This window comes from Ornithorhynchus anatinus, chromosome 6 (genome assembly GCF_004115215.2).
Source record: "Ornithorhynchus anatinus isolate Pmale09 chromosome 6, mOrnAna1.pri.v4, whole genome shotgun sequence".
NCBI lineage: Eukaryota > Metazoa > Chordata > Mammalia > Monotremata > Ornithorhynchidae > Ornithorhynchus > Ornithorhynchus anatinus.
This window is the reverse complement of record NC_041733.1, coordinates 42,045,736-42,061,478: the sequence shown is the minus strand read 5'-3', so window position 1 is coordinate 42,061,478 and position 15,743 is coordinate 42,045,736. Positions and strand designations below refer to the sequence as shown.

The 15,743-nt window shown below is 51.1% G+C and overlaps 1 protein-coding gene across 3 annotated transcripts in view; it reads left to right on the top strand.

Moving 5' to 3' along the window:
- Window positions 1-8,869, top strand: part of DCX (doublecortin) — a 92,840-nt gene extending 83,971 nt beyond the window's left edge. For all 3 annotated transcript variants that reach the window (XM_029067279.2, XM_029067277.2, XM_039912379.1), the window contains exon 7: window positions 1,165-8,869. In XM_029067279.2, the coding sequence (XP_028923112.1) occupies window positions 1,165-1,221 (57 nt within the window). In that variant the 3' untranslated portion in view covers window positions 1,222-8,869. The remainder of the gene's footprint in view (window positions 1-1,164) is intronic.
- The last annotated feature ends 6,874 nt before the right edge of the window (window positions 8,870-15,743 follow it).

The window sequence follows — 15,743 nt, the reverse complement described above, 5'->3', positions numbered from 1 at the left end:
GGTCTGCCCACAGTAAGCGCTCAATAAATACCAGTGATTGATCGATTGATCGATACTCCGCTGTGATGTGATGATACTCCAGCAGTCACCTCTGAATTCATGCCCTCTTGAAAAGTGTTTGATCTCTACACAGAGGTGACACACCTGACGGGATCTGGCCCATTATTTTTGAAATCTTGTAATTTGAAAAAAAGAAAGAAATGCAATAGAATAAATCATTTTTAACTACTTGCCTATTTACGAGTTTTCTGAGGAACTCTAATTTGGTTATCAGTAGTGACTGGCTGACGAACGAAGGTCTGAGAAGACAGCTGCAGTCTCGTTCTCAGGGTCAGCCAGCCCAAAGGCCTGCGTTTTCTTCTCGCAGCCTATTTCTTCAGGGTCCACCTCAGACCCTTCTCCAGGAAGGAGTCACCTGCACTTCATGGACCCAGAGGGCCGAGGAAAACCACCCCCAGTATTTGATAAGGAAACATTTCCTTTCCTTCCTCCCCTCCCCTTTCTCACGCTTTTATTCCACCACCACTCAAAACTTCCTCAGAGGAGGCGCTGGAAGTGCCCATTCTCTTTGTCTGACCTATTCTGGCACACCCCCCCACAAAGTGTCCTCCCTCCAGGGTTATGGCCTAGCCCAGTCCAGTTGCCCTGAGTGTGGGCCTTTCTTCCCAGAATTTTGTCATTGGATCTCCACATCGTCCCTGTGAGGGGTGGAGAGGAAGGGCTTCTCTTCCCATTTTACTGATGGGAAAATTGGAGCCCAGAGAGGGACAGCAACTCGCCCCGGGGCACCCAGTAAGGCCACGGCAGCTGGGGCTAGAACTAATCAGCCAATTGCATTTATCGAGCGCTTCCTGTGTGCAGAGCACTGAACTAAGTGCTTGGGAGAGTACGGTATAACAGAATCGGTAGTCACGTCCCCCTGCCCACAACGAGGTAGAGGGCAACCCAAGGTCTTTGGACTTCCACACTACACAGTAAACTCTTGTTGTAGAGTCTTACCCTCGACAGGCAACCGCTTCTCCTTCAGTTCCCCGGGGAAGAGGGGGTCCGCCCATCACCTGCGAACCCCCCACGAGGCCAGTCGGCCCTACCACCAGCTCGCTCGGCCGGAAGACACAGACAAGAAGTGGGGGGCGGCTAACATTTCCTCCTTTCTTCTTACAGGACCTGTACCTGCCCCTCTCCCTGGATGACTCGGATTCCCTCGGCGATTCCATGTGAAGAAACCTACCATCCAGTACTCAGCGAACCAGCCACACTTACCGTACAGTATGGAACATCTGCTCAAACGCAGCAGATAGGGGCTATTGGTGCTTTTCAAGTTTAAAAAAACAACAAAAAGGACACAGTTCTTCTATGTTGGGGTTTTTTTTTGGGGGGGTGGTTCTTTTCCTGTCATTTTTCCTCTGTGCCACAGATCAACCCTTCTTGACTAATAGGGATAGATGGATACCATCCTTTGGGGAACTTTCTAGGGAAACCAAGCGAGTTGGCTGATAACCTCCCTGGGAATACCGGGGTCTGGTGACTTTTTCCCCCTTTCTCCTTCTTCTTCTTCTTCTTCCCTTGCTCAGTATTTCAGGCTGCCTTCTGGCAAGGGCTGCTGAAACAAACCCCGATCTCAGACGGGGGGAGGGGGAGAAAAATCACAGACAGTCGGAAACGAGAACAGCTGGCTCCTCTGCCCTGCGGAAATGCTGGCGTAGCAGCGCTGTCTCAAATTTTGCATCCAACCCCGATTTAGCACCAGCACACTGTCTCACACCCTTCCATGTGGCCCCGGGGGTAAAAAGGGAAGATATCCACCTGCCCTTTGGTAATGGATGCTTCCCCACCCGGGGCAGAGCCGAGCAAGGGGCCAGGGTAGGAAACACGGCCTTAGATGGTCCTGACAGCTAAGGCAGCAAGACGGGGCCTCTCAGCCTCTCCAGTGGGACCTTTTGAACCCGTAAGCCACCTGTGTGAGGACGGGGAGGTATTAAGTATTTCGCATCCCAGAATCCCGTAGGTTGCCAGCTGGTACCAACTCAATGAGAACCTGCTGAATGGTATCTGTCTATCTCTGCTTCTCCTATCTAATGCCTTGTAAACAGCCAACACTGAAAACACTGTGAGAATCTGTTTTCAGGTCTGACACCTTTTGGTCGCTTTTTATAGCAAGAAACCAATACGCTTTTTATAAGACTTTTATCTGTGTTTTGGGGAGTAAGCTACTCGGTCTCCTTTTTTATAAACTGGTGATTTTTCTTTTGTTTAAAAAACACACGCAGAAAATTTACCAAAAAAAAAAATGAAAAAAAAGGAAGAAACCACAGACGACTAGGTTAGCTTAGGAACCGTGCTGTCACTGCCAAATGGAAGCCTGCAGGAAAAACCGTAGTAGATCTTTTGATAGGTTTTGTAATGATGAAGTTGGCGTTAGCGATTCCAGTTTTGCCCGGACGCACTCACCTTTCTCCCAGTGGAACTCTGTGGTGTATCGTTAGCGACGCTTCCAGCGAAGAAACTCAACTTTGGTACAGGCGATAGAGAAGCCTCTTACTTGTAGTGACAGATTCCTCGAGGAGGTAAAAAGTAACCCATTCGCACGATGTTAAGAGCCCAGGGTGGGCCTTGGATTTCAGAGCGCAGAGCGCTAGCAACATCTCTGGACTTGCACCGGCACCATCGGGAAATGGCACTTGCATTTCATGCAAGCCGATTCTGCCGTGGTGTCGATTGCAATCGTTCAGCAGATTGCATGTTTTAGGATGAATCTGCATGGCGTGACATTGGATGCTTAAGCCACTGTTTGGCTACTGATGGACCCTAGACCGAACTAGTCCCATTGGATGCGTCTTTTGGCCTCCTGCATGGGCGGCCTAGACCCAACCCGCGGGACATCCTCAATGTGTGCGCGCCCTTCAGGTCAGGAAAACCCCAGTCAGAAGTACATGCCTCGCATGTCTCTTTTTCTGGTTTAGACTTCTGACCGAAGGGGCCGCTGTCCCCCGTAACCCTCCCGGGGGACTTTCAGAGTGGGGAGCAGCGTGAGCCAAACCCCCGTGGAAGCATACATCTTTAGCTCCTGTTGAGTTGGATCTTCAAAGCATCAGTGCATCTTTGGAGGGGCAGCTCTGATTTCCTTCTGAATTAGGACTCTGGAGGTCATCCAGCTCTTGTCCCCGCTTTTATCCCCTCTCTGGAGCTTGAGAGCATAAATTCCACAGGAGCAGAAAGGCGCTGGAGCCCAGGGTCAGGATACCTTGTCCACCCGTGTCCTCCCAACCTCCCTCCATGCTTCTAGGGCAAACGGTTCAGCTCCAAATCTGGTCCTCCTTCCCCTCCAATGGCCTAAGGAGTAGGAGGCCTCAATCTGGGCCTCCTGCTCACTGCACGGTGCGGGACACTGTTGCCACTGGGCCGTGTGATTCTCAGGCTCTTGTTCCCCTAAAGCAGGCTCCAGGCTCTGAAGTGAAAGCCAACCTGCCTGCCATTTCAGTCTCTTAGATAAAGGACACAAGTGTCCCAATCCAGCTCCCTCTCACATCCAGCCCCAAAGCCATTTCCCAAAAGACAGCCCCCACACCCCACCCCCGGCCCCAGAAGGGCTGTTCTGATCCCTGGAAACTTGGACAGGAAGCGGTTTTCGGAGGTGCGTCAAAGAACTACCTGGACCTTGGAAGGGTCACGCGGAGAGAACGTTACGTGGAACGGAGAAGGAGAAGAGCGCTTGTTCTTTCGGGAGCTGCTCCCTTTAATGAAAAGAGAAAAACAGCCTTTCACACTCACCAGTGCTGAAACAGGGTAAGAGTTCTCTGCTCTGCCTCCTCTTGGAATGGCTGTCCAGATGGACCCAAGTTATTCACCGGAAGGATAAGGCGGAAGTGATCCTGATATCCTATCTTATTAGGCGGATGTCACGGCAGCAGCGGTCAGACGTACGTCGTTATGTGGAAAGAGATGTCGGCGCTCCTTGGGCTACCTGTGGTCCCCAAACTCCCAGTGGGCTGTTCAAAAGAAAAGGACCTGTCGTGAGGCATGCTATTCTTCCTCCTTATGTGTTTTTCCATCCCTTCGACTGAAGCCAAGGTCAGATTCTTGGGGTCATTCATCCTCCATCAGCGAACTGCCCAACTCCCCTCACTTAATACCATGTACCATCACAACCAACTCTGCAGAGCTCACGAACAGACAGTGGGTGGCAGGAAGGGGGCAGGAAGATATCTTAGGGACTGGATCTTCGGTGGCACTCTTGGCCTCACAGACCCGTGACAGGACGTATGGTGGATGCCAGATGAAAGCATTTGGGCCCCACTGGGTTTTCCGTGATGCTCACGGCCGCTGTTGATTTCAGGTCTCTCGGGTGGCAAGGGGCAGGTGCCCCCGCTGCCATTATGTTGATGAGGATCGGGGCCATCTGGAGGTGGTTTTTAGGGTCCTTGGGGGCCATCTCCCTTCCCAGCTGTAGAAACCTGTCAGAACTGACCATCCGATGGGCCCACCTGTCCACCTCACCATAACCTGCTGCATAGTTGGCAAAGATAATCCCGCAGCAGATATCTTCCTCAGCTCTTGCCACCACCAGATGACCTCCAGCCACCGGGCATCCCCCGTCTTGTTTCCCTGCCACCGCCTCAAAAATGGAAAGAGGGACTGAGGAGAAGGCGGAGGGATGGGATCTGTGCAAAAAAAGGATGAAGAGTGATTTAATTTTGCCTCAGGAGACAGAGCCATCAGTGAGAGGTGCTAGCCACCCCTCCCTCCCCACCCCTGCCATCACCTTTTCAGAGGCACATTTCCTTGATGCCTGTGGCTTCTGGGACAAATGGAAGCCTAATGGGGGTTCTGCCACGGGTGAGGTGCTTGCTTGGCCAGAGAGGAGATGGTCGGGGGATGACCTTAGCGGAGAAAGGATGGTCCTCCCTTCTTTCTTGCTTCACTGGGGAGAAGAGAGAGACTGTGGAGTGGGAGGACGAATGATTCCTCAAAGGACTTGGCCCATTCACCAGAGGCCGGCAGACAGATGTCAGTCAGAGCATTTAATGCTCGGGGAGCAGAGGGTTGAGTACATAGGAGTTCCTCGAAGAACAGTTCCTCTGGGGAAGGGTAGATCAGCGTGTGGAGAATGTGGCCCCTTTTGGTTTCGGGGGCTTGCTAAAGGCTCCTTCTGAGAATTTGTCTGTGGCTTCTGGGAAGCAGGGGTGAAATGATTCTTGAGGGAAATGAGCACCAGCTAAGCGGCCGTTAGAGTCTGACAAGGAGAGGTCAGATACCGGTTGGGATCCCCCAGGCTGCAAAGCTATAAAGGGGATGGAGGGAAAGAGGTGCCTGCCAGAGAGTGTTTTTGAGCCCCTCTCCGGTCACTGGGAGATGTGTGTTGAAATGAAACTAGGGGCCTGTAGCCGAGGGACCCTGAAGCCCAGGCAGGGTAAAATGGAAACAACCAGACGGGAGCTTTGCAGAAGAGAGAGCTAGGTCAGCTGCCGCAGGCTAGAAAGCAGGGGGTGGGGAGTTGGAGGACTAAGGGGCCGTGTCTCATTTCCATAATGGTTCCTTCGCTCAGACTCGGTCAGGGGGCCACCGGGCATGATAGATCACCCCATCTCTCCTCATCTCCCCAGATGAGGGCAACTCAGCCTCCGGCGGAAGATGCACCAAACGGACTCCTTCCTGCTCCAGGGCCATTCTAAGCTGGTGGTGTCAACCTGGGAGGTTTAAAGAGGAACGAAAGGATAGAGCTGAAAGTTAGCCTGGCCTGGGGCTTGTCCTCGATTCTCTCCCACTTCCCAGAGCGGACACGGTGAGCAGATGTCCCGGCCAACGGGGATGTAGGAGCTACCAAAGGAGGGAGGGAAGTAACCCAGAGGCTGGAGGGAGTGGGGGTCTCAATCCGGGTCTCAGAGGAGTCAGCCGGCGCAGTGAGACACCCGTACCTGGGGTGGGGGTTGTCCCAGGCATGACCCATTGTGATCCTGAATACATCCTGTCATGCACTGGGACATATCCCCACCATTCTTTTCCAGTTCCAAAAGTGCAGGTTCCCAAAAGTGGGCCCTAGCCCATCCCTGCCTCTCACCTGACATCGAGGTCATGCGGAGACTCAAAGCTCCTGGGTTTTCTCTCTGAAACTCACTCAACCCTCTGGCCTGCACCTGACGAAGAGCGAGAGCCCCACGCTTGCGAGAACCTGCCACAGTAACAGGGCTGGCCAGGTCCCCAAGGAAGGGGGCCAGATGGTCCAGGCGTCTCTTTCCGCCTCGAAAGCCTTTGATTACCATATCTAATTGGACAGGGCCAAGGCCCAGCTCACTGGACGGAGCCTTTTGTTCTGGGCATCACCTCGCACAATGCCTCCCGAAGCTGACCTTTTAAGGCGGAGGACACTGGAGCCGACGGAGAGGACTGCTTTCCAACAAAGGCCTAGCCTAGACCTTCTGTGTCAGCAGCTTCCCCGCTCCCCCCCTTCCAGTTTTCATCCTAATCGAGGGAGTGCTCTTTTGTCTGTTTCCAAAAACCTTCTGAAAAGAGTTTCAAGGGAAGCTAGATTTTTAATGAACCGCTCGGAGAGAGTGCTATTCACGGAACCGGTGACCCCGGAGACGGCTTCCGCTCCTGGTCAAACTGGAAGAGGAAGAGTCTTCCAACCTCTCAGGTTCCTCTCTCCATTGGACCGCTGTCTAGGGATGAGGGAAATCCGGTTTAGCTTCGAGGACAGGAGAGTGAAAATGGCAAACCCGGGCATCCCAGATCATCCCTGTTACACATTGGCACCTCTGAATGCTTTTTTCCCCCAAAGTGACTGTGATTTCACCCCCCCCGGATGAGGGGCTTTGGCTTCAGAAATGCAAGTCGGCTAGAGAAAAGGCCACCCGCATCTTGCCATTTAGCCCAGACCTGCATATGACATGGGGTAGCGCCTGTGTTTCCTCATCCTGCCACCAGGATTTGAGGGCAGGAATAGCAGAGGGCCTGTGTGGGAAATCTTCTTTCCTCTCACTGGCCAAAAGCAGTCTGCCTGTCCTTAAGTACAGGCCTCTCTTTTTCCCCACATGGATTTTTCCCCTCTCGAACCCTTCCAGAATGGGAGCAGGGCATTTGTGATATTTGGGCCTGGTTTAGCTCCTTGCAGGCAATTGATGTGAACCAAAGCGGGCCCTGGGGCTCAATGTCTTCGGGGGTCCCCAGCTGAGAACCCCCCAACCCAGCCAAGATGCAAGATGGTGGCCATGCCTAAGTGTGGCCTGAAAGGACAGAATGAGGCCCTCGTGGACAAGGGGTGAAGAAGACTCTGAGTGATTCTAGACCCACTTTGCCCTTTGGAAGGGAAGAAGGCTGAGTCTTATTCCCCAACAGTTAGAGGGGAGATCTTGCAGAGAACTTTGCTAGGTATCCACCGAGGACAGCTAGCTTGAGTCTCACTTCCCACAAGTCACCCCTCTTGGAGGCCAAGGCCATTTTTGGTTCATTTCCACCTCTCCCCACCCCGACCCCTTAGCGAACCCTCCCTGAGATTCCAGCTGAACAGTGCCACTCTAACCAGCCCGACCCGACCTGTCCCGAACCTGACCCTCTTCAACTGTTGCCATAGAGATTCTCCAGTGCTGGTGATTGGCCTAATGCATCTCCATTAAGTGGAGAGCATCTAGGGAATCGATAGCCCGGTTAAATCGATGGAGGCCCGCAGATACAGCGGAAATCTTAGGAATATGCAACAAGCTGGAAGCTCAATAGGAATTGTGAATTTCATGGTTCTCATTTCCCGGGCTCCAAGTTGACCTCCCACGATGAAGCTGCTATCTTGGCGGGGAAGGTTGGCTCTGACGGCTCTCAGAAATTACTAAGCCTCTGCCTTGAATGTACGAGCTTCTTCGTCACTGAGGTTGGGCACCCTCAGGGCTTTCTTTGTGATGAAAGAGGGTCCAGGGCTCTAGTGATCCTGAAATTTTGTAAATTGGTAACAGGCTTTGAATGGGCAGCGGTGTTTCCATCGTGGTGACCGGTGTCAATTATACTGCCACATCAACGGTTATGAATCATCTATGTGGAAGAGTGATTTATTAGCATCAGGCCAAAATGGGTGGGAAGGCGTGTACAGTTTGAAAGGGTCAGTTTTCTTTTTACTTGCGTACCTAAAATGGCAAGCCCAGAGTGTCAGGGCTGTGAACTGCCTAGCCCAAAATTGTCATGGCTGGGAGCGGGAAAATCCAGGCAGGAATTAAGCCCTGGGGAATACGGAGAAGCTGGAGCCTATTGGGTCACCAGAGGTGGAGGATTAAGCGCCCCCCGCTTCCACCCACAAGTCTGGCAGGGGCCAGGGAAGCTCCAAAAGGGATGTCCAGCCCCAGCGAGGTCCACGATCCTTTTTGTTGGCTGAATTAAATGGCTTTATAAACTAAGAGTTCGGTCAAAGGGGGCAAGAAAGCATTCTGGCTTCTAACCAAGGCTCTCTCGATCTGTGACACTGTATAGGCAGGCAGGAAGGAGAGGAGACTGGGAAGACTTTGGCAGGTCGGAGTATAGGCTCTCTGTCGTTTCTGAAAGTCACTTCCTGCGGTCCCTCAGAGCGGCCCACCCCACCCTCTCGGAGGTCTTCCGATCGGGGGCATTCTGGGGTCCGGTGAATCGGTGCTGTTGTCTTTGTTTGTTAAATGGGCAGCCCCCTCCCCTGCCTTCCATAAGGCTCCTCGTGAGCCTGCCGTTTAAATTGAAAAGTCAGCTGCGTGAGGGGAAATATGCAGCCTAGTGGAAAATCGGCCCGTGGATTTTATGATCTTGAGGCTGCTGATTGATTTCGTTCGATTTGCTCATCGTTGAACAAAGCTGCAATATAATATACCTGAGAGGCCATGGTGTGTTTTTGTTTGTCATTTGGTGTTGGGTGCGGGGGGCGGGGAGGGGGGATCCTGGTGACAGAGAAGGGTGGGAGGGAGGGTGGTGGGGAATGGGTGGGGAAAGGAGGGGCGTGATCAGTTTAAAGTTTAGCTGGCATACTTTAAACTATCTGTATATAAACTTGGAGGACAGGCCAATTGTATGGGTTGAGTTGTATTTAGCTGGATCGGTAGCAGTTTGAGGTTTGTTTCTAAATGAAGTATTTAACTAATAGCAGGTTGTATAAAGAATGATCCGTTTCATTGATTTTGGGTTTTCTCCCGGAATGAGTTTCCTCTGACATTTTCCTTTCGGCACGAGGTGTCCACGATTCACGTAGGAATCACTAGTTGGCTTGCGGGGATGGTGCCCGGCTCCCAGGAGCTAAACTTCTCCTCTTAACCAAGAGTGGGTTATCGATAAAGTCCCGTTTGGCGAAACGGATTTGGAATCTCCTCTTAGGGTTGTGAACAAGGACGAGGTTATGCCAAGATGTCCTCAGGGTATCATCTTGTAATATAGTGCAGCTTGAAGCCAATGGGCCCTTGCTTCTGTGTCCATTGGGCATGCATGTTTTGATCTTAATTCTGCCTCCTTCATTTGTGGTGAGTTTCTTAGCATTTCCCGGCTACTCTTTTGCGCCATCCGACTTGTACAGAGAACATTTTTATGGACGTTTGAAATGGGGGGGGGGGGAAATAAGCAAAATGGAAAAAAAAAACCCACCCTTCTGAACCCTAGCAGTAGGTAGAACTCAGTTACTGTAACGAGCTGATGTTGGTTAGTGGTTTTAGTGTTAGAAGCTTCTGCTTGCAAGTGAATAGCTTTTCAGAATAAATGCATGGTACCGTACATCCCATTCCCTAAATTACTGGTCTTTGAAAAGAAGACGCGCCCTTTCATTTTCTCCTTTATCCCTTTCCTGTGCCCCTCTGCCCTCTTTCTCTCTCCTTCCCTGGTCTGTTTCATGGTCATAAATGAACGAGCTGAGGCCCAGACCGAATGAATCTGAACGATATTCCTCGATGGGTTTTCTGGAATTATTTGACCTTTCTCAAGGAAGACTGTGATTGCGTGCCAATTCCCCCCGGCCTCCTCCAGCCCTGTGTATTGGGAGCGGAGCAGGGATGGTTCCGTTGCGCTTGGGTTAAGTTTCAGGAGTTAATTTTCACCAGACCCCAGAGTGATTTCCCTCCTCAACCATCGTAGAAGTCTAAGGCATTAAGATGTCTGCAGGTTGAACGCCTGTTATATGATTATTTCTGAGGAAAATAAAGCAACTCTGAGGGCCCGTCTTGACATTCAGATTGTGGGGGTGCGTGTGGGGCCGGGCTGATCCGGACCGCTCCAGGGAAGGGTGGGGACACGTGGCTAGGATTTCCAGTGGATGTGCCCCTTTCCCCCTTCCGGGCTCTGATTCGGATCTGCAGTTCGAAAGGGACTGCTTTTCTCCCTGTAGGATTGTGGTCTCCCGGGGGGCACAAAGGGCCTCTGAAAGGCCTAAAATAACTGTGTCTCCCTCCCATGGGAGGGTTTTCACGACACTGGCACAGACCACGTCCCCAAGTCGGGCATTCGCCGGTCGTCATCGTTCCCTCCAGCTTCTTCCTCGTCGGTCTGTCCTTCCATCAGAGGATTCAGACTCTAGAGCCGCCCCCAGTACGTACACGGTGTTGTGACAACTCTCGCATTCCTTGTGGCCATGCCAGATCGAAGAATCCTCGTAAACCCCACGTCATATGCAGCGTAAGAGTTTTGCTCTCGGCTTGTTGCCCGTTCTTTTCTCATCTCAATGTACATTGGCAAGATGTGTGTAACGTCATTTTCAAAGAATAAAATTTGGTTTCAGTATTTCTGACTGAGCCCCCCGCTTTTTCAGTGCTCGGCGTGTTGGAAATCTCATTTGAGGTGTCTGATCCGGATGCCCCTCTGAGTGGCCAGGACTTGGTTCCTTTGTCTTTCTAGGCAAAGAACTGAGGAGAAGAGGCTGGGATTTTCCTCCGTGCATCCTGAGACCAGCACAGCCCATCCATTGCCTGCCTTGAAGAGTGACTTCCAGATGGTACCATCATCAGTGGTATTTATTGAGCGCTGACTCTGTGCAGAGCGCTGCTCTAAGCGCTCGGGAGAGGACAATACAATAGAGTTGGTAGACACGTTCCCTGCCCACAGTGAACTTACGGTCTAGAGGGGAAGACGTAGCTCAGAAGCCCCAAAAAACAAGGCGGGAGAGGGGCGGATGGTTTTCTGGTGGAGGCAGCGATGTCTAGGATGAAAAGACAAAAGAATCTGGTTTATGCGGCTTCGGGTAGGGAACACCGAGTTGTGGCTGTCCCTCAACGGATCTCAAGACTGTTCTCTCCCTCTGCCCACCTTACCCAGAGTCCTCCCTGCTATACCATTAATGAAAGTTCAGTGAGTGCATTCATTGTAGCATAATTACTACATTTGGAAGAGGGTCTCTCCCCTTCCCCAACTGTCCCCCCTCCCCACCCTAGACCTAAAGCATTTCTCTGGAGGGACCGCTGTCACCCATTCCTTTACTCCAGAGCCATTGTATTGCTCTTCTAGGTCCCTCTCTGATGGTGCACCCTTAAGCAGCCGCTTCATTTGCTTCCCATCTGAAGCCAGCCTCGGTGAATAGCCTGGGCCGGTGCCAGCCAGTCAGAAATCTATCCCGAGGGCCCATCAGGTAGGAAATCCTAAACTAGGTACCACGAGAAGTTACAGAGGAAGGCGGCAATATGGTCTGTATCATCTCAGGGAGCTTACCGTCTATAGGGGAAGACGGGACAAATGCGGGATCGTGAACAAGCTAAGATGCATTCAAAATTTGACACCATTTACTTTTTGTGTGTACATATATGTTGTGTGTGTGTGTGTGTGTGTGTGTTTGTAAAGCAATATAGCTGTCTGTATCTGAAGAGGATGCTACCGTTGGTGTGGTTTTATCCGCGTATTCCAAGACTGGAGAGTGTGGCAGAAGCAACATGGCGTAGCAGATAGAGCACGGGCCTGGGAGTCAGAAGGTCATGGGTTCTAATCCCAGCTCCACCACTTGTCTTCTGGGTGACATTGGGCAAGTCACTTCATTTCTTTGGAGCTCAGTTTACCTCATCTGTAAAATGGGGATTGAGAATTGGACCCCCTCGTGGGACAGGGACTGTGGCCACCCTGATTCGCCTGCATTCACTCAAGTGCTTAGTATAGCATTGTAAGCACTTAAAAAAATGCTATTATTATTATAAAGCTGCTGAAAAGACTGTTGGGGGAATCCTCACACACCCTCACTGTGAACAAGATTCATCTCAGAGAGCTTACCATCTAAAGGGGAAGACGGTACAAATGCAAGGTCGAAAACTAGTGGGACTGTCCCATTTTGGGCCTCTCCACTGTCGAGAGTGGCCATTTTCTTCCCTATGTTCATGAAGCTCCTGTCACTTTCTGCCCCCAGGGATGGTCAGTCTCCGGCTGGGATCTCCCGGCAGCCATCCGTGACTATGGGACTTTCTTTGAAGCTGCACTGCACCAGGTTTTTAAAACATTTCTTCCATTCTTCGGGCTTGTGTCTACCCCCTTCCAGTTCCCCATAGAACAACCAGTGGGCATCCATCCTCCTCCCGTGACCCTCACGAACACAAATATAAAAATCATTGAAAACTTTGGTCTAGGTTTACACCTCAGGATATTGACTTCCCAAAGAAATTGTTCTGAGCAAAAGCAAAGATCTGGGAAGCTTTATGGGGGAGGTGGGTGTTCTAGGAGGGAAAGGACCTGGTTTGGTGAAGAGGAGTGGTCGACTGATCCCCATTTTTTGCCCCCAGGCTGGCCCTAGTGCTCTCTCTGGAAGGACTGAAGAGTTAGCATCATCTTAAAGGAAGAATGACTCTTGGGGAGAACACCAAGGTATTTTAGGCTGCTGGGGTCTCAGGTGAGCCCTGACCTGGACTGTTAGTGGCTTTTCAGTCTCTAGTCTATACCCAATCATCTCTAAAGCAATGCCACATGGCTGTGCCCCAGCCAAGGTGAAAGGAAACAGGAAGCCAGGTCTGATCCTGAAACAGGGGACATCACACACACACAGAGGGGAAGGGCCTCTGAGGAAGTGCTTGGGGCGGGGCACAGAAGGACAACCAGACAGTCCCTGCTCTATGGGGACTGCAGAGAGAAGCAGTGTGGCCTAATGGAGAGTCAGAAGGACCTGGGTTCTAATCCTGGATCTGCCACTTGTCTGCCCTTGGGCAAGTCAAGTCACTTCACTTCTCTGTGGCTCAGTTACCTCATATGTAAAATGGAGATGAAGACTGTGAGTCCCATTTTGGGACAGGGACTGTGTCCAATCTAATTAGCTTGTATCTACTCCAGCAGTTAGAACAGTGCCTGGCACATAGTAAATGCTTAACAAATACCATAAAAAAACCCTGCCAGTCTGATGGGGAGATCACAGTGCAGGCACATAAACACACACAACACACACACACACTGTACTATTTATTTGAGGAGGAGATGGCACAATCCCTGTGCTCACTCAGGGGCTGACGATCTTTAGTGGAGACAGGAGACACACACATACACATAAGCACACACTGACACCAAATCAATCATTCAATCATTGTTTTTTATTGAGTGCTTACTGGGGTCAGAGCACTGCCCTAAGCGTTCGGGACAGCTCAGTACAACAGAGTTGGTAGACACGTTCCCTGCCCACAAGGAGCTTCCACACGGACCAGGAATAAATGCAGGTGATAGAGGTATAGAAGATAAAGGGCTGCGTAAAAGAACCAACTCCCCATATTTCCCCGACAGTGACAGAGATAAGCCCTCTCAAGGTCACAGCTGGAGAGTTTCCAGTCTCGGCTACGGGAGGGAGAATCAAGCAGAGCCTGTCCAATCCATTCCTAGCTTGGGCAGTGGCTAGCGAGTGGCAGACAATCTGATACAAGTCAAAACTCACCCTTGCTGGGCAGCAGCGGCAAGGGAGAGAGTCGAGGGTGGAGACTCAAGTTAACTGCGCAGAAGGTCAGTGGTAAACCACTTCCAGATTTTGACCAAGAAAACCCTCTGGATACACTACCAGAACAATTGTGGATGGAGCTGGAGCATTCTGGAAGAGATGTGTCCATGGTGTCCCTATGGACCAGAGACAACTCGACAGCATAAGACAAGACAAGTCAAAGGTGAGCATGAGGGTGGGTGGGATGGGGGCCCACTAGGCTGACAGGCCTGGCAGCCAGTTCAGGTGAGGTTGCCGTGCCCCTGGGAGAGGGCATTTCCTATAAGGACTGGAGCCGAAAGAAGCCACATCTTGGCCACCAACGTGTTTTATGTGGCAGGATCCGGTCCTGTGCCACTAAGATAGGCAGCTCCCGGAGGCTTGGTCTTCCCTTGGAGGCAGGTCCCCGTGATGCTCTCTGACCTTTTCTCTTTCTTTTCTCACTCCAACGATCCGACTTCGCTTCTCACTCATGACTCAGGTAGTGCCTTTGGGGATTCCCGCCTTTGGCCTGTGACTCCAGAAGGCCTTGAGCTGGCCTGCCTCCCACTACCCCATCCCACCCAACCCCAGCCCAGGGTTTCCTTGCCAAGATGTCATCTTAACCCTGTGGAAGGAGAGAGGCCCCTCTGCCCGGACTCCACCCTGAATCCCCCAACGAAACCGAAGCACATCCCAGAACAGTGCCATCCCTGCTATGTCAAGGGGTTTATTTTAAGGTGAGATACTTTCCCACAGTTGTTTCACACCAGCACTTGCTGGAAAGCCGACAGCTGCTGGAAACTGATTTAAGCTGTGAGTTCCGAGTAGGAGCCTCCCAACTCCTTATTCAGGGCTGGGTGGAGAGGAGCAGGATCTGTCAGCCCTCAAGTGTACAGTCATCATTCATTCATTCAATCAATCAAAGGTATTTATTGAGCACTTACTGCATGCAGAACACTTGGAAGAGTACAACAGAGTAGATAGGCATGTTCCCTGCCCACAAGGAGCTTATAGTCTGGAGACAGACTATAAAATAAGTTACATATATAAATATAAGTGTTGTGGAGGTAAGGGTGAGGTGAATATCAAGTGCTTAAAGGGTACAGATCCAAGTTCAAGCATGATGCATAAAGGAGATGGAGTAGGGGAAACAAGGGCTTAGTCAAGGAAGGCCTCTTGGAGGAGATGTGATTTTAATAAGAATTTGAAGGTGGGAAGAGCAGTGGTCTGTTGGAAATGAAGAGGGAGGGTGTTTCAGGCTAGAGGGACGATGTGGGCAAGTGGTTGCCAGCAGCAAGGTAGACAAGATTGAAGTAGTAAGTAGGTTGGCATTGGAGGAGTGAAATGTGTGGGTGGGTGGTAGTAGGAAATCAGTGAGGTAAGATAGGAAGGGGCAAGTTGATTGAGTGTTTTAAAAACCTATGGTAAGGAGTTTCTGTTTGATGTGGAAGTGGATGGACAACCACTAAAATGACATGGACTGAACAGGTTTTTAGAAAAATGATCCAGGCAGCAGAGTGGGGTAAGGACTGGAGTGGGGAGAGACAGGAGGCAGGGAGGACAGTGAGGAGGCTGATGCAGTAATCAAGGCAGTTCAGGATAAATGCTTGGATCAGGGTAGAAGCATTTTGGATGGAGAGGAAAGGGTAGATTTTAGCAATGTTGTGAAGTAGAACTGACAGGATATGGTGACCAGCTTAGGGGCTTGTGAAACACAGAGGATGGTGTGCTGTCCACAGTTCTGGGAAAGTCTAGGGGAGGTCAGGGTAAGGCTGGGAAGAGAAGGAGTTCTGTTTTGAACATGTTAAGCTTGAGGTGTCGGAAGGACATCCAAGTAGAGATATCCTGAAAGCAGGAGGAAATGCGAGAAAGCAGAGGAGAGATGTCAGGGCTAGAAAGGTAGATTTGGAAATTA